At 44.0% G+C, this 24,162-nt stretch overlaps 1 protein-coding gene across 3 annotated transcripts in view; it reads right to left on the reverse strand.

Moving 5' to 3' along the window:
- Nucleotides 1–535: 535 nt before the first annotated feature.
- The window catches only part of SLC20A2 (solute carrier family 20 member 2), a 58,778-nt gene continuing 35,151 nt past the window's right edge, over nucleotides 536–24,162 (reverse strand). For all 3 annotated transcript variants that reach the window (XM_075500753.1, XM_075500754.1, XM_075500755.1), the window contains exons 6-11: nucleotides 22,920–23,036; nucleotides 22,006–22,209; nucleotides 19,990–20,578; nucleotides 8,688–8,873; nucleotides 7,892–7,976; nucleotides 536–2,207 (exon numbers count right to left, since the gene is read on the reverse strand). In XM_075500753.1, coding sequence (XP_075356868.1) covers nucleotides 2,043–2,207; nucleotides 7,892–7,976; nucleotides 8,688–8,873; nucleotides 19,990–20,578; nucleotides 22,006–22,209; nucleotides 22,920–23,036 — 1,346 coding nt within the window. In that variant the 3' untranslated portion in view covers nucleotides 536–2,042. The remainder of the gene's footprint in view (nucleotides 2,208–7,891; nucleotides 7,977–8,687; nucleotides 8,874–19,989; nucleotides 20,579–22,005; nucleotides 22,210–22,919; nucleotides 23,037–24,162) is intronic.

Raw genomic sequence — 24,162 nt, forward strand, 5'->3', positions numbered from 1 at the left:
AGTGCTAAGATAGTGCGAGTCTTTCCATCCTTTTCTACAGGTCCCAAATTGTCTTCATGCGTTTACTGGCTGCTCTGGTCACTCAGCCGCTTCATCGGTCCCACCTGTTTGCCAATGCTATTTATACCATGGCTCTAGGGTTTCAGAGGGGTTGGAAACCAAGTGCCATGGTGCTGCAGTGACAGGGATGCTTATGGAGCCCCAAAAAGGAGAGTTAGGGTTAGGGAGGCAGTCAGAGCCAGAGAGTGCCCAGTGAATGCATCTGAAGCAGCCCCTGAGCTCCCAGACCTCACTGGGGAGATGCCCATGAGCCAAGCCCCGGGCAGAGCGAGGGCTGGGCGCTGGGGCTGCCAGGATGGCAGGAAGAAAAGGGGGGTTTTGTCAGCACCGCACAGAGCGCGGTTTCATCCCCGCCGACAAAGAACAAAGGGCAGCGGATGCCAAGGAGTAGGTTTTAGCTGCCCATGGAGCCTTCCCATTACGGCTGGCACAGCTGAGTAATGCTCGAAAAACACAAGAGGCAGTGATAGGGGCCGTTTATCTTTTTATTATAAATTTAGTATGAATGACCAATGGAAAAGTCACAATGGAGTACCAAGAACGTTTTATCAAAATTTTAGCAGCATTTAAACAGTAATAGATTCCCAACCTCCTCCGAGCACCCCTTGCCCTTTGCCTCCCACCCATGGAACAGTAACCTTCACCCAAATGTGCTTTCCAAAGCCGTGCAGGGAATGTAGCTAGCCATTTCCCCCTGAGCTGCCATGAAAAAAGTCTCATCCCAAATGCTGGTTACCAGGCAACCTCTATCCACACAGGGCCAGGTTCCCGTCCCCTCCTTGCGGTCGGCAGCACGGCAGGGATGGGACTTGCCGGGGGGGACCCAGCATCTGCTTGCATCCTCGCCGTGCTCCTCACACCAGCCCCTGCGCAGATCAGCACTCGCACGGGCGCCCATACCTTCAACCACAAAAACGGGGCTAAGCCCATCTCCTACCCGCTGCTGCCCTTCACTTCTGTACATGGGGGTGCCACGCACCCTGCGGTCCTGCTCCTGTACCTGAGAGGGTGTGGTTGTGGCTGGATGGACAGAAAAAGGGGAGACTGATGGTCCTCCCGCTGGAATTGATAGCAGGGCAACCGGGAGCTGAGACTTGAAGGGGAAAGGTAGAAGGTGAGCAGTGAGATACTTCAAATTCAACCCACAAAATGAAGTCAGTCTACTATCAGCTAATGTGGAGAACTGTGGTCTGCCTACTAAGTAACAAGAACTAACTTTTTTGTGTGCTTTTTTTTTTTTTTTAAAGTTACATTAAGACATGAACAGTACTGTCCCAGCCTCGCTGGCAGGAGCTTGGTGAAAACAACATTGAATTAGAGGTGGGGAAACACAACACGTGCCCACACATGTAGACAACAGCATAATATCGGCAAGCTATTCCCCTGCTTCTTTGGTACTTCCTAAACTTTCTTATCCAAAATATATAAGGGAAATGCACCATTTAAAGTTACTGTTTGTAAGTATTTACACAGCCATAACCATCACGCTGTGATACACAAAGATCAATATGATATGAACAAAGTTATTTTATGAAAAGCACTTCTGCACATTTTATTTTGTTCCAGTATCTTAATAGCTTTAAAAAAAATTCATGTGTTATGCAGTCCTGTACCTCGCTTCTTCTTATATCAAATGGACAAGAAACATTTCCTAATCCATACTCTTCTTCAAAAGATTAAAAAATTGCCACCAAAATGATACACTATGTACAAATTTTACTAAATATTAAATTCTAGGCAATTATTTTCACCCCGCTGATAATATAACTTAGGTATTGTTACCTACTATATGCATATATATTTCTTTAATATATAAGAAATGGCACCACATCACCATGTCACCAATATGACACATTGTTATGTACAGTAGATAAGAAGTTAGATATGGAAGATGGATCCTCTCCGACTGGTTCTTTCACGGGAACGCTTCTCCCCTCGGTAGTAGCTTGGCCGTTTCCCCTTTTCCCAGCGGAGGCGGCTCTTCAGACGTAAGGCAGGATCCCGTACATCAGCAGTGCCATCACCCCGGCGCTGAACAAGCCGGCCACCGGCACAGTCACAAACCACGCCAGGAAGATGTTGCGGAAAAGGCGCCAGTCAACGGCTTTCTTGGAGCGGATCCAGCCGACGGCCACCACGGAGCCGACCTTGGGAGTGCGGGGAAGAGAGCGGGGACAAGAGGTGAGGGGTAGGTCCGAGCGCCCGTAACATGCCCACGGCCACACCAATGCCAGTCAGCTGATACCAAGCGATGCTCTGAGATAAAGGAGCCCCTGATGATGACGATGGCTCTGTTCTGGTGGGGTGGCAGGAGGGCAACAATTTCAGGGTCCTTTAACCTTTATTTTTCAATGATCTCCTGTTTTTCATGGGTCTCTGGGTCAGCCACAGGAGAATAAAAACGTTTGTGGGTTTTTCTCTGCCCAGATTAGCCATGAGTGCAACTGAGGCAGCCCTCCAGCCGCCCAGCGCCTGACTCAATCTGTAGGGGAGGGGGCAAGCGTCCACCGAGTCTGGCCAGACTGCAGTCTAAATCACAAAAACACTGGGAAAGTTGTTTTTAAAGCTCTGCCGGAGAGTGTGGCATGGGGCAGGTCGGGATAGCTAGTATGGTTCCCATCCCACCTGCCTGTCCCCTTGCTGGTTTGGGATGTCCTGCCTGTTCACACAGCAGCTGCTGAACCTCTGCAGCTTGTAGCCTGGCATATGGAGCTGACTCCGAACAGCACCTATATATTTAATACTGTGGGCTATAAACAGGACAGCAATGGCAATGTAAGCAGCTGAGCCCACCCTGTAACAGCGATGGTAACTTGGCAAGGGGCAGACAGACAGCGCAAGGTTAGACCCAGCACAGCTGCCCTACATCAAACTCATCAGTCCAAGCCCTCCAAGGAAAACCAGCCCTTCTGGACCACCCAGCCAAGCAAAGCATCCAGAGCTAAAATGCTCCCTGCAGACAAAGACATCAGCCTGATGCTATGGGGCATGCAAACTGCACAGACATCAAGCAGTCCGGCTTCAGGTGGGGAATGGATAAACCACCAAAATACCCTTCGAAGGCACTGCTACCAGGGCAGCTGGGTAGGTCAGTGTTTTTGAAGACAAAACACACTGCAGCATGGGCAAAGCTACAACCTGTTCTTCCTTCAAATGTATTTTCAGCTAATAAGTTCGAGTATAAACCCAGCATATTATTTTTTAAGAAAGAACTGGACTGAGAAAAGCATTTCCAGTGAAAAATGATGCAAGAACTTCAGAAACGCTGCATTTTCTTTCTGCCCTGGAAGTGGCCCTCTGTGCCGTTAACCAAAACGTGTAAATCAGGGCAAGGCTATTCAAAGCATATGATAAAGCAGCAAGAAATGTGAAAGGAATATTCTGTTTTCAAGGAAAGGAAACTCCAAGACACAGCTGGGCTTGTGCTCCCTGAAATGCCATCCCTGCCTCCTCTTCCCTGCTTGTTGTCTTAATGGGAGTATCAGTCCCTGCCTATAGATCAGAAGATGGGCTGCTCCCCATGTGCGGAGCCAGGAAAATGATAAATGCTGGGAGGACAGGGAAGCAGGGAGAGACAGGATGGGGATATTGAATCTGCATCTTTCATTAACACCTATTTAACTTCTAACTACTGCTTAACGCTTCTTTTTGGAGAAAAGAGTTATTTGTGGAAGACCCTGTAACTCTAGGGAAATAAGACTCTCAAAAGTGCCTGTGACAGAACAAGGGAAAACTAAGTTTGATATTCTAGGACTGAAAAGGCCTCGGTCTAAAGCTTGATCCAATAAGGAAATCTGTTAGATAACATTTAATCTGAATACCCCTTGAGTGGACAATATGCTATTCTGTATTTAGGAGGTGCCTAGCTAAGAGGAACCCCACACTCCTGACTATATCAAAGCATTAACCGGAGGAAACAGCGTTTGGTTTTTCAGCAGCTCAGCTGTTAGGCTCTGCTTTACATTTTGCACATCCTTTACATTTGCATCTGTCTGTCATGCTTGCAACAAGAAGCATTGCTTATTGAGCGAGCCTGCAGTCTACGTACGATAATCTCCGAGTCCTTCCTGAAATTTAAAAGGTATCAGCAATGATGGCATTGGTAATCTGTTTTAAACATTATTAAAGTTTAGTTTATTAATAGTGATTTTGATGGACTAGAGGTTAAGAGAGTAGCTAAAACTTGGGTGTAGGGACACTACACCATCTGCAGAATTTCAGATGATATCTACTTTGAGATCGGTTTGAAACCAGTGCAGTTTGCCTTCAGTATGCTCTGCTTAAAGCATTATGGAAATGCTTGTGGCTCTCTTGTTCCTGTGCAATGGCATATCATAATAACACACAGAACATGATAATTCCATCATAGCAACACAGAGAATATTTTTCAAAACCCCAGAATCATAATAGCAAAACGGAGCTGATGGTATGACCTCAACAAAGTCGCTTTTGCACAGAAAAAACATTTAACTCCTGCACTCTAATTTTATCCATATGTGAACACGTTCAGTCTGTTACAGCTGAGAAATGCCTGTTTATTTCTACATCTCATATCTTAGAATAAATAACAGGCACTATGTGTAAGATTCAGTATGATCATTTGCCTACCTGGGCAGCAGAAAGGCAAGGTATGCATTGATACCACACCGGCTTTTCAGTGCTAAATCCCAAGGGAGGTTGAATGGGTGCAGGCAGAGCAATGTGGCTACTGTGTTCAGACTCGCAAATTCCTTTGGAGGCTCAGAAGGTTAGGTCTTTCCCTCAGGCCCTCTTGACTTGGAGGCTTTCAGAGGGACTTGCCTCTCCCCTTTGACTCATGGCAAGGACGAAGGTGCAGTTCAGGCTCTCAGCAGGCACCAAGCATGGAAAAGCTGCTGGGCTGTAGATTTAGGACAGGCATATGGGGCGGTGGCTACCTCATGTAGACCAAAGCCTCTATTTAGGATTGAATGCAACTCCTGATCTGAGAGGGCTTGACAAATCCTTCTCAGAAGCTAATGCTTTTCTTCCTGCTACCTCCAGTTTGCCACCACATCTGCTCCAAGACCTGAAAACTGCTGCTCAGAGCTTCCCTTCATACTTGGTCTCAATTTTTCATTATAGTCTATTGTTTCACCTCAAAAAGGTCTCCCTCCACCTGAAGTGTTTCATGCTGCTCCTTCTTTGCCATTGGTTTATCTAGTTGCTGCACATTCAGTTGACTGACACCCCTTCGGTCGGCCTCCCACTTTAGCAAATGCTATTTTGCTGCGGAGCAAATGCTGGGGAAAAGAATAATTCCCACTCCTTGATGCTAGAAGCTTAGGACTAGGCTCACCTTGAACCCGTTTTCTTTTTGATTTCTAGGGCAAAATAATTTTTCTGCTGATTTTTAAGAAGGCATTTCTGTCTCAATGGCTGACAGCACTTTCAGAGAGGCATTTTCCCATGGACTAAATGATATATAATAGTTCTTTTATTCCTTCAGTGGGCCCTCGAAGAAAACAAGGAATACATCTGTTACAAGTGTTTTCTTTATCTTGTGCTGATCACTTAGGATCTTTCAACTCAGCATCTCATTTTCCTGAAACACAGAGTCAGTTATAATAATGTGACATCCTGGAACAGCCTAATCCTATTGTGAAGTGGATCTTCCCATTAAGAGTGATCCACCTAACGAGATACAGCAAACTACAGGGAGCAGACACAGACTAACCACATTAACTGCTTTTATGGAAGTATTTTTTAAAAAGAATTATTTTGCTCTGCAGTTAGAAAAGACCAAGCTTTTAACTGTGTTGAGTCAATGAATACCTCCTAATGCTGCCCTCTCATTAGCTTATGGCTTCCAAGCCATTTTCTTTTAAAATTCGGTCTATTTGTCTGCACCAAAGTGTATTTTCTCTTTTACGACGGTTGGCTAGAAGTGCTTCAGGCATGCAACTGGGATAATCAAAGCTGTATTATTCTCCCTGGCAAATTCTTCATCATGCATTTGATATACCAGTCAGCTTAAAGGGAGGTGGTTTCAGGCTAGCATTTTTAGAAGTGGATCACGTTATTATTTTTCCCCTCCCTGCTTGATTCAGAGGAACCAGAGTTCGGCCAACGCCAGGAAATCTGAACAGCCTTTCAGAGCAGCTCAGTCTTGGCTGCTTCTCAAAGAGCTCTACAGAAGAAGAAAGAAATGATTTTGCAATAGAGAAAGGCTTTCTGAAGAAATGGTTTTCACTAGAAAAAGGCCAATTGAACCAACTTGGGGCGTTTTGCAGGATATGTGGATTTCATTGACTCTTTCAATGGAAACCAGGTCAACGTCACAGGCAAGGATGCCTGGCTTCTTGCCAGCCCGCCTGCCATGCCATGGAGCAGTTAGCCCCAAAAACCTGCCTGCCCTAGCCCCGTCCAGAACTAGAAGGGCTCCAAGGTCCCCAGTGTGCAGCAGCAAATCCTATAGGATCTGGCTTTTGTAGGGCTTGGTGGTACGTCCCGAAGCAGAGGGGCTTTGCTGCTCTGGGATCTCTGATATTGGAGGGGCTTCCCCACGCCCTGCCAGAGGGTGAGGGATACAGAGAGCTCTGCATGTCCAAGAGCTTGGGAGTCCATGGGGAAGCAATGAAAAGAAAGCCGGGATATTTGACTCTGGAATTTCCTGGGTAACAAAATTCCAAATTCCCACTATGTTCTTCCAGCAGTGTAAATGTCCACATGCTCCTGTTGCCTACAAGCAATATAAATGTCTTCTCACACAGCCACAATTAAATTCTGCTCATTACCCAGCCTATATCTATACTTCAAACTGGTCTTTTTTTTAAAAAAAAAAAGCCAACAACCTTGTTCAAAGAACTGATTACAATGGCCAGATTCTCTGTTATAATGCACAAAAGTGAGGACAAGTTGGTTTAAAAGAAGAGACACATTAAAATATTAGCTTAATGATGTCGCAGTGTTTTTCATACACATGGCTCTAAAATACATGTAACCAGGATCACACAAACTACGAGTCTACATTACTTTAATATGTCTATATTAGTTCAATACGATCACGTAAAGGTGAAAGACATTCCAGACTTTTGTGCAATTACTTATAACACTGACTTTGCTTAGCCGTACCGGCTTTAAAAGCGGTCCTTGTTATTTTGCGATGGCTGTCTGCATGGTGCATCGCATAGCGAAGGCAATCTGCAACAATTGGTATCTCTTGTATTTTGTTATGGTTTGTCCTAGTGATGTGATTTACTGATGTGATCACTGCAAACTCCAATACCTTGCAATGGGTGGAGCTTATTGGAATACCCACATTTGAGGCTACAAGTACCGTTAGCGCACACATTACTTCAATGCAAAATCCACTGTGAAGAAATAAAAAAAAAAAGACAGATGGAAAACCTGTAGTAAAAGAGTTATATGCAGGAAATCCCATGCAATGCACTTATCAAGAAAGTGAAGTATAAATGATGAATGGTGCGCAGCCTCTGAACAAGGGAGAAATGCTACCCAACCAGGTTCAAATGGCACCATCGGAGGAAAACAGGTTCTTCCTTGTAATCGTTTGCTTTAAAATTGAGGTCACGTTTTCATCAGTGCTGTTTTTCTTTAACCACAGCTATGGAGTTCACACTGTGCCTGATTGCAGCAACTTTACTGTGACAACTCCAATGCATTTTTTGGAAGCCTGATTATTTTCCAATGTCGCTGGCACGACTGAGACGCGCTGACGCACCTCCGCCTGACTGTCCTCCGTGAGCGGCTGTTTTCCCCTCACCGTGCCATTATCCGCTGGCTCGAGCAGCGCAATTTTAAGATGAATAGTCCAGACTGCCTTGACTGCAGTCGCTGGGCAAAGGCATACCTTGCAGTGTGTAGTACTGACAGGAAGTCCAACATTGGAAGCTACCACAACTGTGAACGCCGAAGCCAACTCAATAGTGAATCCACTGCGGGAAGCATAAGAAAACACTTCACAATCACTCTTTGCATCAGCTCGGACTGATACCGTGCAGCGTGCCAAAGTCTTACCCGTTTCTTCTTTCGACTGTTTTATCTCCGACTGATTTTTGTCATAGGAATAAGTTAAGAGAACAAGGAAGGGCTGAATAATGGGAACGGCACAGGCTAGTCATCTGTAGTAACCCAGCTGCATGGCTCATTGCGTCAGGGACTTTTACTACCCTACGCTGTAGTGAATCATGCCTAACTAGTAATTCGGTTAAGCACCAGCAGAGGTCGAGTATGCCTTAAGGACGATAATTACTGTAATAAATACACAAGGTTTTAATAGTCTGAAGCACACTGGGAACGCCACTGTAATCTTGCCATTTCCAAATGCACCTTCTGCCATGTTAATTAGCAGAAGACTTTGTTCAGCGTAGACCTCTACGCCTCAAACGCATTCAGTATTAGTTTACAGGGTTATCTTTTTTCTTTTCTCTCTTTCTTTCTCATTCTTTTTCTTTCTTTCTCTCTTTTTCCTCGTTTTTTTTCCTTTCATTTTTTAGAAGGATGGAGAAGTTGAAGTCGGGTTATCATTAAAATCAAAACACAGCAAATCCAGCAAACTGCATTACAAACAAAATACTGGAGCAGCAATTTCTCAGGTTGGTTCACACACAAAGTTCACACAACCGTAATGACAACTGTGCACCTACCTTGATGGTGTGATTGGAGTGAGGTCTTTACCCATGGTCTGGATAACTCTTCTACCCCAGACCCAGAGACCCACACAGATCCCAACACCTCCATAAAACAGCAGCCAGACGGGAGTCGACGCTTCTTGCATTACACCACCTTGCTCATAGATAAGCCAGAGCGCGACGAGGGGACCGATTGCATTGCTGGAGAAACAGAAAAACATCGCCCGAGTTATAAAAATGCAGATAATTGCCTTGAAAGAAGTCTTTTATTTTCTGCGTGATTTTTCTTCATTGTGCGTGCAGCATTGCTTTGACTTGACCCTATGGGCAACACCCTTTCTCGCTTGGAAAGGCTGCAACAAGGGACTCTGATCATGTTGCTTTTTCAGTTGTCACTTCATCACTGATAACTATAGCGAATGCTGAAAGGAATTTCTCTTTTACAAATCGTTTCCTGAAATGTCAGTTGGTAATACCTCATTATGTCTGTTCCAGAACAAAACCCAGTATTTTCAGTACTGTGCTGAAATTATCTCAAAATTTACCAATTCAAGAACTCTGCATCTTTAAAATTCAAGTATTACATTAGCTCTTTTTCCCTCTTTTTGTCAAAGAGGGAAATTAATGAACAAAATTAGCATTGCAGACAAGAAGATACAAATATAATCTAGTCTGACAACCTGTAACGTTTGGAGATACGATCAGAATGCAGGCGGGAAGGTGACTTAGTCCTCTTCAAACGCGTTGTAGAGCTAGTTGGACTGGATCAGAGAGGACTCCTTGGTGACACAGAGCTGGCGTAAGCCCTTTTTGCTACCCTGCTGCTGCTATTTAGAAAAACACTGAAAGTCAGCAACACTGAAGTCCCCACTCCTAATGCAGGTCACCTGATACTGGTGGCTGGAGTCTCCAGTGCCTGGAGTGAGACTTCTGACTCTCTTTATTTTAAAAAAGCATCAAGTTTCTAGACATCAGAGTTAGAAGAAAAACTTGAAAGCTGGTATCAGTTACTTTAGAGGCTTAAATACTAAAAAGCACATAAGAACTTCGACATCCCTTTTTTTTTTTGCAGCTCTTTTGCTAAACTGAGTAGCTGTTTGCCCTGCTGAGCACCATTTATCCACAGCCAAAAAAGCATAAGAAGCAAGGCAGCGCTGCACTTACGTCTAAATAATCATGAGAAGAGCAGAGCAAACCTGTCCAATGTCATTCAAAAAGTCTGAAACCCAACAGGAAGCTCCCCTCTTTGTAAACCGATAAGGAGAGCGGGTTGCGGCGAGTGCCACAGGCAGGACCGACAGCTATGCTCGCCCTGCAGCCAGGACCAGCTAAATTTAGTTCCTGGTCTCGCTCCAAAGCACACAGATGGAGTAAGGGCCAGTTTTAACGTCAAATGTTGTGCAAACCAAGCCACCGTAACCGACAGTTAATAATTTACTTCAATCCCATCTTTACCAGATATGAGGTGCTAGGGGCTGAGCGCTAATCACCAAGAGACGAGGGTCCTCAGCATTGCAAAGCTCGGTGCACCTAAGCAACACGAGACCCTCCTTCTTTCTTCTGGTCCTTGAGAAATCGACCTCTGAACCCTGAGAAGCGGTCCTGGAGCGAAGTAGCTAGGAAGGAATTTTCCCTTGTAAACACACACAACGACATTCAAGCTGCGAAGCAAATGAAAATACTTAAAAATGCTCTTTGATATAAAAAGGAATAAATAATTCTTACGGATTTTGAGAAAGATGCTGGAAATAAGTTAGAGTGAGCTAACATGGATAATAAAATCCAGTGGGTTTGAAGACACTGGGTAGTACGATGAAGAACTAAATACACTTAAAATAAAGAGTGATTTCCACTAGCAAAAATACTTTAAAATTCTGGTCTGATACTGTGCCTGAGTATGCATTTGATTTGTTGAGTTTTTGCGTGAGTGAAAGGACGATATGTGAAAAGTCCTTAGTGCCTACATGCAAGAATTATTTTACCTTCAAGAAAGAAGAGATTCTTGATCGAAGCATTTCTAATATTTTTAAGTCGACCTGCAACTTCTTTGCCAGTGTTTTCAGGTGTGGATTAAATTACTTGCACATTTAAATGCCTTATCGTGCATATAAAAAGAAAGGTACCTTCACTGTACCTTCAACTGATGGATGCGGAAGGATGGATAAAGGCAACTAAAACATTGATCAGATGAATAAAGGGAAAACTGATCATCCCTTTATAGTACTGTATGACATGGGGACATGAAAATAACAGGTACATTTGGAACGAGCCCAGGCACCGATTCCTGACTGTTCTGAAGAGATTATGGATGGATATTTGTCAGTCCTAATGTAAATGGGAAGACAGAAAAGGCTTCAAAAAGTACAGCAGCAAACTATGCTCTTTTGTACCAAAATCCAGTTTTAATTATTTGCAAATGCTACACTTCTGTGAATCAACTAAGCTTAATCCTCAAAGAAAAGGTTATTTTCTTATTTGTGGCAATGGAAGGCAAGGCAAAACTCTGCTGACTTATGCTCAGCCTCAGAGGATCCGAGTGGCTGATGCTGCCCAACAGATCAGAAGAGATGACACTGGTGCCCACAGAGGCAGCACTTCTGATACCTTCCCTGTAGGAAAAGAAAGCAGAGAAGCACTGCATCCATATATGCTTGGAAAGGCAAAAAGGTAATTAACTGCATTTTCATTTGTGGGTATCTGCACCACTGGTTATCTATACCGAAGAGACATTTCTCCTCTCCCTGTAAATCACATCCAACGTGACTTAAATGTTCAGCTCCTAGGGACAACAGCGTCTCCCAGCCTGAATACCTGCAAGTGGCTACCAGTGGCCAGCAGTGGTGTGCAGCCAGTGGCTCCCATCTACCACCATCACGGCTCTTCAGAGGGCTCCTTTGGCTTCTGGATTTGTTCAGTAGGTCCAGTCCCAGGGGCTTTTGGTATCAATGCTTCCTGTGCCAATGGAGAACAGCTCTAGAAGAAGCCATTAGGCCTGTCCCACCACAAAACTGCCAAAAGCTCACAGTGAATGCATCTGACTCACAAACTGCAAAGAGTAGGATCTTGGTACTGCATACATCAGCTTCGAGACATTACCATGAGCATGTGCAATCAACCATCTTTGGGACTAGGAAGAGTACATCTGTAGAAGACAACCAGTCCCAACAGGAGAGTAAGAGAGAAACAACACATCAAAAAAAGGCGTTGTTAGATAAGACACTTTGCTTTGAGACCTGCGGTTAACAGATGTCTCCTACAGCTGCGTGACTAAGCAGATGAACCACGAGGACACTGGCTAGACTGGGATGCGGCTTTCACAATATTTCCCAACGGTTCTATCTCATTTGACTCAAGACATGACTAGCAGGAAAGCAGACCTCAAATCTTCCATGCATTTGGCTAAGACTCATTTCACAAGTCTATTTTCAAGAAGTTATTTTCTCTTACTCTCCCACACAGCTCTTTTACTTGCCTTAACTAACTCTCCTTTGTGCTGGAGCTCCAAGTCTTATTCGTGGCAGTTTAGAGGGAGAAGAAAAAAGCCTGAGATGATCACCCAGGGGCTCTGAACCACATCGATCTGCATGTAAAACTGCCATTAGGTTCCTACGTAACTGAAGTGCTTTCGAGGCTGTTACCGTATTATTTAGCTATAGGGTTTAAAAGCCAAGATAAGCTACTCCGTGGTATTTAGTTTTGTACACCTAATACGCATTTTTCCACTGAGGACAAGCGGATGGCCATTGCGAGTTAATTTTAGGATGCATTTATAAAACATTATGGCCTAAGAACCCTACCTCCTGAGTCTACCTGTCGTGAAGTGTATTCTTCACATCCAGTATCTCTCACCATCTCTGCCAGGCTCCTCTGGCCCTGGTTACTCGCAGGGCACAGGACTTTCTGCAGCAGGGGCGGTGCGTAGGGGCTGTTTGCCTTCCCTGGAGGCATGATACAGGATTAAATGCCATCTACAGTAATGCTCGTACTTGTAGACGTGTGTCACAGTGGTTCAGCAAATTGCTGCTGAGTGTTTCTGAAGCGTTGTCTGACTCTCATGATGATTTTGCTAGCTCTCTTGACTAACGTGAATTGGCACAACTTCTCTTTTTCTGCTTGCTTGTGCCAGCTGAGAATCTGTCCTGCGCCATTTATAAAGCTGTTGTGAAAGACAGCATTTGACAGTGAATCTGAACTATAAATAGAGTTGGCTTCTCCTCTCCCCTGTGAGACAGATAGTATTACTGACACAAAAAACCCCCACATTCAGCTATCATGAGACAGGCTTAGAAATTACAGTTTCCCCTGCACACACACACTCAAGCAGAGATTTTTAGGTACCTCTGGGTCACAAGTCCAGGCCCTTCTCTGGAGGAACAAGGACTACAACCTTTTTTATTTTTTTTTTTTTAGTAAAATTTAAGGGTTTTTTTTCAGTAATGGAAGGATGCCATCAGCTGAATGCTCTATCACCAAATCCCATCAAGCTTGTCATAATATTTTACGAACTAGCAACATTGCTATTACCTCGCTACTTCTTCTTTGAGGGGAGTAGTGAGTTGCTCAAAAAGAAAATCTAATTGTATTTGAGTGCTACGCTCTGAATAAGCTTTATGTTATAATCCACAATCTTCAGACTACTTGATGACCATGCTTTGCTTCTCTGCTACCTGAAAAAGCAGATTGTGTTTTAGCCACTTTTTCTAGCTGAGTGAAAGAAGCTTAACACATACATTATCACTGATTAAAACTGAATGACGAGCAAAATAGCCATTGGAGAAATCTATATTAGGCTTCCAATATTACAAATATAATTACAAAATCCCCAGTCATTTGACTATTTCCCAAACCAGGATTTCACAAACAAACTTTCCACTGGGAAAATAAGTGGGATGGTATTTCTGAATATGCTGCAGTTATGCCTGGAGACATCACCCAGTTAAGTAAGGGTGCAAGGAAGATACTCCTGTATGTACCAACAGGAAAAAAATATGTCCTAACCTCCAGAGATCTCAGATTATCGAGAGAGTTTTATCCTAGTTCAAATAATCGGACAGTTTTGAAATACTGCGTATACCATAGCCCAATAAAAGTGTGTCACAGCTGTGCCCTGTGAAGTGCAACCTTTGGGTGCATTGATGAGTCAGGAAGGCTACCTATTTCTCCCGCAGCTCATTGCTGTGTACTGTAAATGCTGGCCCTGAAACCCCAACTCCCTGGACCCTGGAGGGTTGGGTCCATCCTCCCCCTTGCCCACCAGCATCAGCCTTCCCCCAGCAAGCCCGGTCGCGGGCCCTGCTCACAGCAGGATGGGGAGGGATTCTTGTGCCCACCGGAGCCCCCTGTTTCTTGCTGCTCTTCTCTGGCTTGCCTGCGTGGCACAACAGAGATACCACGTACCTGCACAATTAAGGACAGAAGTGAAGATTCATATCTACTCAGGACACAGGCTGCACTTTCAGGACGGACTGTTATTAAAAAGGGAAGAAATCAGATTTCAAGCTGCTCTCAGTTATCGTAATGGACAGATTAGCTTCCTAAATATTCTAAGTGATCTTGACTGCAGCTCTCAGGGAGGAAATAAGAAATACTCATTTTGTAATCCAGCCTTATTATAGCTCCTTTAGGCTCCTTATTTAGCCAGGAGACTGAATCCCACTAAGCTCTCTGTGTGCAGTGAGATGTTCTGGCCCTTCTCTCCTTTAATCCCATTGCATTTACTTTAGGAAGAGGGGAAAAGGTGAGTCCCACTGCTGTTTGTGTGTTCTGACCTAAAACTCCAGTTTTAGGTCTGTAGGGAGGTGAAAGGAGAAGTTTCCTCTCCCTCTATTTTGGGCAAGCAGGCATTTCCTAGTTTCACTTGCATTGCTTTGTTTAACAATGAATTCCCTATCTGGTAGCAGTTCAGTTTCCCTAAAACTACTGAGAGAATGTGTAGAAATATATAAAAAATACTGAACATTTTTACTATAGCTCTGAAATAGTTTTAAATCCTGTCTTCAGTAAGGTAGCCTTGGATAATAAGAGAGCCATTTGGATAATGAGAGCCATTCTTTGTCAAGCTTGTGCCATAAATCTATATGGCATCACCTGCAGACTCTAACACGAATGACCCCTTTTTCCTATAATAGCTAAGTATGAATATGCAAGGGTAGTCCTGAAGTCCTCCATGTGAAATTTGTTTGAATGTGGCTGCTCTAACTAATTTATGCAGCAGGAACTCAGCAAAACCGAGATCCCCCACGCAACCGTGAAACGTCTGCAAGCAGGTTTCTTCTCCCTACAGCATGTACCAGCTAAACCTCAGTACCGCCTGCACCTTGGCACGCACAGACACGGGCGAGGGGCATGGTCTGCAGTCACCCTGTTCAGCTGGAGCATCACGGCTCCTGCCGCCGTCATGATAATAAACCACTTTCCTCCGCGGCTGGAATCCATGAGCCCAGGGTAGATGCCTGCTCACACAAGCCAGGGCACACAGCTCCTTCTGCCATCCCTGGGGTTTCTCCTGTGACAGCAGGGATGATGGCCTGAGGTGGAGGGGGCAGGTAGGAAGGGACAGAAGAGGCTGCCCGTTTATAGGAGAAGGAATCTGTACAATAAAAGACCAAACACATGCACAGACAGGTGTGCAGGAGCACAAGGCTCAGGCTTTTTTCACAGCATAAACAGCAGATTTTAGTCAGCAAACCTCACGTTGACCTACAGCATATTTCCAATGGATCATCCCACTTCGACTGCAAGAATTCAAGGAATAACGAGCTCCAGAGGTTGCTTGAGTCAACAAAAGCATCTTCCCGTTTGCTTGGATGGGCTGTGGGACCAGCGCACCGTTTGCTCTTAGCTTTCTCATTCCCAACCCAGTAGCAAAGCAGCCACAGCCACGGTTGTGCTGAGCACAGGAGATAGCTATGGGGTTAGCAGTCCTCTCTAGCCATTTCCAAAACAGCCTGTCCAACTGCCCTCATTTTTGGGAACTAGTTAATTCAGACATGCTTCCAGACTTTGAAATGCAGCATAAACCCTACAGCTTCCGCAGCTCTCCCGCCACCTGCATTTATACAGGTAGGCTGCTGTGGCTGTTGCGCTGAGCTCCGGATCATCACGATTCCTGCTGAACCAACCTGTATTTACAGAAAATAAGCTCAGTCCAACTCAATCATAGGTGCATATAATCCCTGCCGGCCAACAGAGCCCAGCCTCCCAGGAAAGCTGGCTATGAACAAGCATTTAGGAAGCTGGCAGTTCTCCTTGTGTCACGCTCCTGGCCCGGGCCTTTTTTTCCATCCTGCCCTTTTTATTCTCCTGTTGCCCTTGCAATGACCTGACGTGCTCCCTTTGTGCTCGGGTGCTGAGCCAGTGGGACCTGCTCACTTGGCGCCGCTAATTAAGTTCAACAACAACATTTTTTTTTCAGCGGTTCTGTCCCAACACATTCAGTCGGGATTTTAAATTCTTTAGATTTCATTCAGCCCATGTGCACGATGGTGTCACAAGGGTCTCGGCCCGGCTCAGTTAGTCCCAGCCCTGGAAGGGCTCCAGCATCCTTGACACAGCGCATATAAGCTCTGCGGCAGGGGGGCAGAAGGGGCTGGTCTGAACAAAACAGTCACCCAAATAAGGAGTTGCCATGACTCCCTGTTTCTTTTAACACAACTGCCCCAGCCAGGATCCCTGCTGATGTCAGCCTAAACACGAGCCCTGAGTGCCACAAACATCAGCTCCTACAGCAAAGACAGCTGGTATCATTATGATGCTAAAAAGCATCATCTTGGAAGAAACTGGGGTCTAGCTACCCTTATTATGAGTTAGTTCTGCAGTCGAAGGCAAAATACTGATTTAACTCTTCCAGGTCCAGGGGGAAAGCCTGGACAATGAAACAAGGGAGATCTCCATATGATTTTTTTGCCCACTAAAGTGCTATCCAAACTATATGAGGCACTTCTGCTCCATAAAGTGTTTCTGAGCTGCATCATGGTTCAGTCCATACCGTACGCCTCATGCTTAAATATGCTCTAAAACAGGTCAATCATTTAACTACCTGCAGTTTTTAATTTTTATATTAGCTTTTAATTTTCCTCTCTTCACTCATCTTATCAGCTCCTGTCCCTTCAAGGAATAGCAGCAAACAGCCTGATGGAAAATGAATAGAAAACATGGGACGAGAGTGAGTTCCAGGATGGGGAAGGAAAATGTAGGAGACAAGTCCAAAGAAAAAGGTGTGGACAATGGAGATGCTGCCCTAAATATATGAGTGAGGAGCTTAAAACCAAATGCAGAGGAAAGCGGGATTTTAACAACAGGATTCAAGGCTGAGAAAAAAAATAGAGAAGGAGCTTGACAGCAGCACCTAAAATGAGAAGGAAAGTGAACAAAGGAGGGAGATGAAAAGATAGCAGCCTTCTGTGGAAGATGGATTGCCAAGGCTTGCTTTCTTACAGAAATGTGGACAGAAAGCGGTGCTACTAGCTAGGTTCTGCTGCATTATTCGTAAAACAATGCACTGCCTTTTGAGCTCTGCAGATCTTTATGCAACATGCGGGGGAGCCAAGAGCCCAGTAAGAAGTCTTCTGCTCTGCTAGACAAAGACTGGCAAAATGTCTCTGGTACATAATCCACAAGATAGATATATGCATTCCTAGAGCGTTTTATCTACTCAACCTTTTTGGCATACAAAGGATTCTTTAATTTTTATTGCTTAGCTGGAACTCAGTACAATTGCAAGGATGGGTTCCTATCCAGTCCTACACCCATGACCATCTTGCATTTCTACCAGCTTTGATGAAATGAAGCTAACTTGCTCTTTAGTTTTGCAATTACATGAATTCAGCTTAAGAAGAGATTTTGGAATAAAGAGCATTTAATAAAAACACATGCTTGCTGGCAAATTTGGTAGGATCACTGGCAGAAGTAGAGATCTGCAAAACACTTAAAAATACGAATTTTCAGGAAAGAATATTGCCAAGACAACAAGCCAGTCCAAATGCAGAATTCTGGGGGAATTCAGCTGTAAGATGCAACAAAGCATACTGCACAGAGTCTAAACCTTGTCTTTCATCCTGTCCAGCTCCTATCAGCACCAAATTTGATTTCTGAACTGACTGCATCCTTACAGATCACTTTAACAAACTCTACTACCCTTGCCTCCTACAGAAAAGGCAAGTAATGGTTGCATAAACATGTGAGTCCCTGAGGAGTATGTATAGGCATCACCTACAGGGAATAAAGCAGCAGGGGCAACTACTGTGGTAGGCTGTGAACTTTCTGCAATGGTATTTCCCAGGGTATATCACAAGAAATAGTGGCGTTTGTCCTTTTTCCTACGTTCCCCTCGACACTTGCTGCTGGTCACTTGCAGAGCATGGGTACCGGCCTCCATGGGTCTTTGCTCTTGCCCATTGTGCTCAGAGCAGAGGTCCTGATCAATGGAGACCATCCGAGAGGAAAGAAAGTTGCACTGCTGCCCTCCGATCCAGAGGATGAGGGACCCTGGACTCCTTCCCAGAGCCAGATCCCTGCAGATACGAAGGGAGTAATAACAAGACCGAGGACAAGAAGGCTCTTCAGAACACCCTATTCCGAATTCCCAGAACACTGGATGGACAGGGAGGGAAAAGACATGTTTGTAAGTGTTTTCAAGATGAGCTGCAAGTTAAATCGGGTGGCTGACAAGAGTAGGAGCAATAACCGTTCTCCTTGCTGAGTGGGACAGCGTTTGCCCCAGATGCCTAAGGAGGGCTATGAAAGTTATGAACGCTGCAAAGCCCCGCTGCAAATGCTGAAACTGACACCAGCAGGGCACGGCTAACACGGCGAGGGCTCAGTGGGAAGGGGACTCAGTACAGCCCCAGCTACAACCCAAGTAAGGAATGCTGCTTCGACAAGCAGTTTCCGAGTGGATTTCTCGGGGACCTTATCACGATAGAAGAAAGAGTGCCTACTAAATACCAAGTGGATTGCTCCAGGCCCAGTCCAGCCAAATCCTAAAGGAAAAATATGCAATGTTGCCAGGGACAGAGCAAAACCACCCAAACTGCCCTTCAGCCATGTGCCACCGAGATGGTAAGGTGCAATAGGGCCCGGCAGATGAAGCAATGTGAGTGCAGAGGAGGAAGGTATAAGGATGTAGGCTCCATCCTGAGCCTACATCCTACGTCCTTCAGTCAAAAGTCTTGTTCTTGGTGGAATAAAACAGAGCTGAGCCTTCAAAGGGAAAGAAGTTGGCAAACAAGTGAGTGAAGAGACACTATTTCGCAGGGTTCTGACCAGACGATGGAGGGCAAAGAGGTGCAGATAAACATTTCTGAGACCAACTTCGAGATTTTTTCAGCTGAGTCAATATGAATGTGAGAGAAAGACTCCTGGAGGATGATCCTTTTCCTTTATTCCTGGGAAATGATGTTAATGCCATGGGATTTAAGGACAGAGACACTTAAGCCAAATGACTGAAGGATGAACTCACTGGCTTCTTCCAAACTCAAGGAGCAACTCAACGGTGATAGCAGCTCCAGATAAAACTCCTGCTGGGGAGTACTGCATACCAGAACTATGCTGGGAGATGGGAAGCTTCTTAAATGAGCACTAGGAGATGAGCCATAGCCCATGTCCCCTCTCCGCATGGGGCACGGGAACACGCCCAGGGCCCCTCGGGGGTAGCTCCCTTTATTTTGGTAAGAGAACTGTGGCAGCTGGAGAAGTTGTATGTGCAGTTTATGAACTTGTTAGGGCTAGTTAGATTTTCTAGGCTATTTAGTGATACACTGCCTCACACGGTCCTAGACCCCTGGAAAACTCCAAGCAAAAGATTCAACAAAGGGAAGTCTATAAGGGCTGCAGCAATCAAAATGAAGACATTCTTCACACACCTCTTTTCACAGTGTGACAAGAGATGAAATTCATCTAATGACAAAAATAGTCTAAACCTCTCATTTGCTGACGGTCTCCGATCTTGCAGTTAAAACGGGCTGTGAACTCTGCGGGGCTGGGACTGTCCTGTTTGCTTTTGCAGTGGTTGGGATGCCACAGGGAGTCTCAGTGCCTCAAAGCTTGCCAATATTACACCTGAATTAAACTAATTACTGCACAATTATTTAGCAGCGAATAAAAAGGATGTTACCATTGAGAAGAAAATAAACCACAGACTGAGCAGCCCAACTCCTGGAAAGCACCGGGGACATCAGTGTCACAAGCTTTGCAAACCACAGCCCTGTTGATCATCTGCCTGCAGAAATGAATACGCTTTCCGACCGGCCAAGCTGGCAACCTTGCTCCAAGCACTTAAACCATAAAATTGCTGGTTTGTGAGATCTCATCCTCTTACCTGACATCATTACCTCCATGGGCAAAGGATCCAAAGCAGGCTGTTAAGATCTGGAGGAAGTGGAAAAGTAGATGGACCTGAGACGTGTCTTTCTCTTCCTTATCCTCTTCCACGGGATCAACTGGGGGCCGGTTAGGATCTGTGAGTTCAGAGGCCAACTTCATTTCCACCCCACCTTCCTCCGCCTCGATCTCTGCCTCGGCCACTGCGTTGCAATAGCTGGAGTAGCTGTCATAGCGAACTCGCTTCTTGGAGTAGGAAACAGTGTCGCCCACTAACTTCTCACTGTCCTCTGGAGTTGACGTATCTGCTGCCTTAAAGGAGGAATGCACGGGCATGCCACAAATAGCAGCTGTGTAACAAGTATAACTGTTGTTGCGTCGTAACAGTTTGTAGTTGTTTTCTTGAGCGGGCCTCTCATCGGTGGCCCTGTCCAGGTGTATTTTGTGGAGCAAGTCTTTGTATAAACCTGAGTCCTTGTGCACTGTGTGATAAACATGGCCGTCGCTCCTCATCTGGCCATCAAAGCTGAATGTGCCATTGGAAACAGGTGATTTCACCGAGGTGTGCGTCATCGAAAATGCCCTTCCTAAAAAGGCAGAGACTTAGAGTTTTTATTTCTATGAAATGTAATAGAGAAGCCCCCTCCCTCCCACTTCATGAGACAATAAAACAGCAGCGATCCGAGAGCACAGGACAAAGAAGGTCAGTTTGCAGTGTTTGCAGTGAATAAGCCAAGATTCAATTCACTGCAAAATAAACTCTCTCATCTTCTGTGCAAAAAGAGCTTTGTTCCAGCGTTGGGTCTCCCCTAGACATGCTGCATGACCTGCAGCAAGTCACTTGGGATTGGCTATTCAAAGGGGATACCTGATGGTTAAATCCTCAGGTTTTTTAAAAAAGTAATTTCTATAAAATTCCTGTCTTGTAAAATAAGCTCTACTTTTTCTGAGGTTTTGTCTACATTGAATAGGCATAATAAGGATTTTGGGAAAGGTGGTTTACTGTAATTTCATGCTGAATATGAGGTCACCTTTCAAAAGTACCTATGTTTAAGAGACATTTACATAACTTTAAAAAATAACTAAAAAAACCAGAAAGCAAAAAAGTTCATGTTCTGCAAAAATACTTCCTCAGCTATTACAACATTTTGTATATCTTATTTCTGTGAACATGATGATAGTTATTCCCACTGTATACATTTAACGTTAGCGTACACTGTAGGACACACGTCACAGCTAAGGCAATATTTCTGAAGAAACTGTCTTTTTCATTTCCTGACTTCCCGGATTTCCACTGTGCAACATTCAGAATTGGTTTTAGCTATTTTTAAACTGGAAGCACACACTCAAAGGGCTTCATGTCATGACTTATTTGATTTTGTAAGAATCAGTTAAATATCTTAGGCATTTATTAACCAAATTACAGGGCTGTGTAGATGTTAGCAAAGTGATATCAAAGTCAGCAGACCACTAAGTGGGGGGGGTGCGATCCCAACACATGGGAGAACAAAAAGAGCTTTATGCACACAGGCCTACTTCTTATAAATATACGTTCAGAAAACAATGCGTGAGATTTTTCTAGTGGACACGCTCCAAACGGTCATACGTTTGTCAACTAAAGCCCAAATCTTTTCATCTCCTGTGGTAGTATGCTAATCATCTTTATGCTGAATTTAACCTTCATACATCAGCAATTTGTGTTCTCTGTATTTTTCCACTGCTTAAAAGGATGGAAACACCATTAAGGATACAAAGGAAAGCAAAAAGGAAAGTAATTTTTGTTTTCAGCTGTTTCTAAAATTGAAATACACCCAAACAAAATGTAATTGTTTCTAAGTCCTCTCCAGAAAATGTCACTTGTAAATGAGCATCTTTCCCAACAAGTGCTGAAGAGGGATTAGAGCTGGAAATCCCAAACACTAACTTACCATTTACGACAGAGACCTACTTGCAGTTAAGAAACCCTATCGAAACACAGAGAAAATAAACCCTCTGTGTTGTCTTAGTTTCTTACCATATGGTACACGTGGATGGTTTCCATTTGCAATAGTATCTGATGCCCCAGCAGCTTCTGTTACTGAGCCAGTAAGGGGAATCGTGCTCTCGTCAGATGCTTTGGCACCAGGAAGCTCTTTAAAGACTGGCGTTTCTTCATCTTGAACTTTATCAAGACTTTCATCTGATATCCTTGACAGTGCAGCATCTTTCTTTAACCGGCCTAAGGAAATAAGAGTACTGTAATTTTAAACCCAACCTATCCGTCTTGCTGCTTATGTTTCCACTGTTCACATGAACGGCATAGATCAACGTGAATACAATAACCTGGCTCCGTTTCATACACTTTCTTTCTTTATTTCCAACACTTATCTTTACTAAATTCATCTGAGAAAATTCTAGAGCATCTTTGTTTCTTCCTACAAAATTCAGCGAAGTAGGTAACTGAAGTAAAACACCAAGCTGCTCATTTATTAATGAAATCTGAAACTCTTCTCTGCATTTTAAACACTACATTTGCTGAGAGTAGCAACAAGAAGCTAAACAAGCAAACAAGCAAAACTGTAAAGCTAAAAGCTGTGATCAGCCCAACTTACTGTAAAGAAGTTACTTAAAGATAATCATTCTGCGAGATTTTTCCTCTTTCATGTTTCCTTAATAAAATATAAACCAGATTATATTCCAGGATTTATTTTCCTGTTTCTGCTAGACTCTAGAAGAAGTGAGCACTGCAATGGATTGCCTAACAAGGTTCTGAATTTCCACCACTGCAGGTTTTTAAGAGCAGGTTACACAAATACATGAGGAATAGTTTAAGCACATCCTGCCTGTGGGTGGGGACTGGACTAGGTGACCTCTCAAGGGCACTTCCAGCTCTGAAATGAAATATTCCATGAATTTACATCACTCACATTTCATCAAGCAACTACTTACTTTCTATTTTTCTCTTCATCCAGGGGCACACAAAAATCCAGACTAAGACGGCAAATACTAAGGATACGCCAACTGATATTAGAGCAATGGCCCACATTGGCAGCACCAGTCCCAGTACTGTGAAGACAAAGAAATAAAACCCAAGTAAACCGTAAATTAACATGACTTACTTATCTCAGGCAGTGGAAGAGCAGTCTGTTGCAGAAAAGCCTGTGTTCACAGTGTATTCAAAACCAACATGAATGAGCTGATCATTTTTAACATATATATCAGTTAGTGCAGTATTTAAAGGTCTAGTTGACATGCAAACATTTGCAGGTTTAGTCTTCCAATTCTCTGTTACCCCACTGTGACCTTATTTCCAAAGAAGTCAGGGGTAAAACTCTCACATCGGGGCTGCTAAAACAAGTTTGCAGTGATTTTATACACAAATGCATGTTAAACCATGTTGCCCATTAGGGTAAGTATTTACCTGACCTTATCTCTGGTCAATAAAGCCTGATGCTTAGCTTAATCTAAGCCATTATCAGCTTATGATAATAGCTTAATGTAGCACTCGAGAGCTGAGGTTTCAGTGCTGCAATGCACAATTGTGTCACTAACTTGTGTTCCTGTAAGTATCCCTCCAACAGAGTTCCTTCTGCTTGTTCAATTAAATGATCAGACCCTTAAGAAAGAAAGAGCTTGGACTCTGATCCCTCGAACCTGTATATGCACACCTATCTTGAAACCTACGTGATTAATTCATCCTTGTGAGTAAATGTTGCCAGGACAGAGGCCTTGGAGAGTAAATACGTATTTCCTGAGTATCAAAAACAGAGTCCCACCTTTTTATTCATGCACTTTAGAGACTGCTAAGCTGAAACAGAAGGGACATTAAGATTCTTATTTCATTTATTTTGCTTAATGAGTCACTGTAGAGTGCCTGACCTACTTCTGCAGTACAACCAATGAGGAGATGTTGGTTATACAGCTGATTTACTGTGGAACATCTCGGATATGTAGCCAATTAGACTTAAGAAAAAGGAATAGTTGAGTTATGTTACCCTCAAATTGGGAACTTCTCAAGCTTTTTATTAATTTCAGTAATGCTATGCTATGAAGTAGAGTCTACTGACTGCATTAATCTAGTACATCTAGTGTGTCAGGTTTTAGAGAAAACAAATTTCTATGCAAAAAAAGGTCACTTTCTAAGCCTGCTTTCTTAATTCAGGGGCATGTTCAGGAGTCTCTCTTCAATTGC

The sequence above is a fragment of the Mycteria americana genome, chromosome 4 (genome assembly GCF_035582795.1).
Source record: "Mycteria americana isolate JAX WOST 10 ecotype Jacksonville Zoo and Gardens chromosome 4, USCA_MyAme_1.0, whole genome shotgun sequence".
Taxonomy (NCBI): Eukaryota; Metazoa; Chordata; class Aves; order Ciconiiformes; family Ciconiidae; genus Mycteria; species Mycteria americana.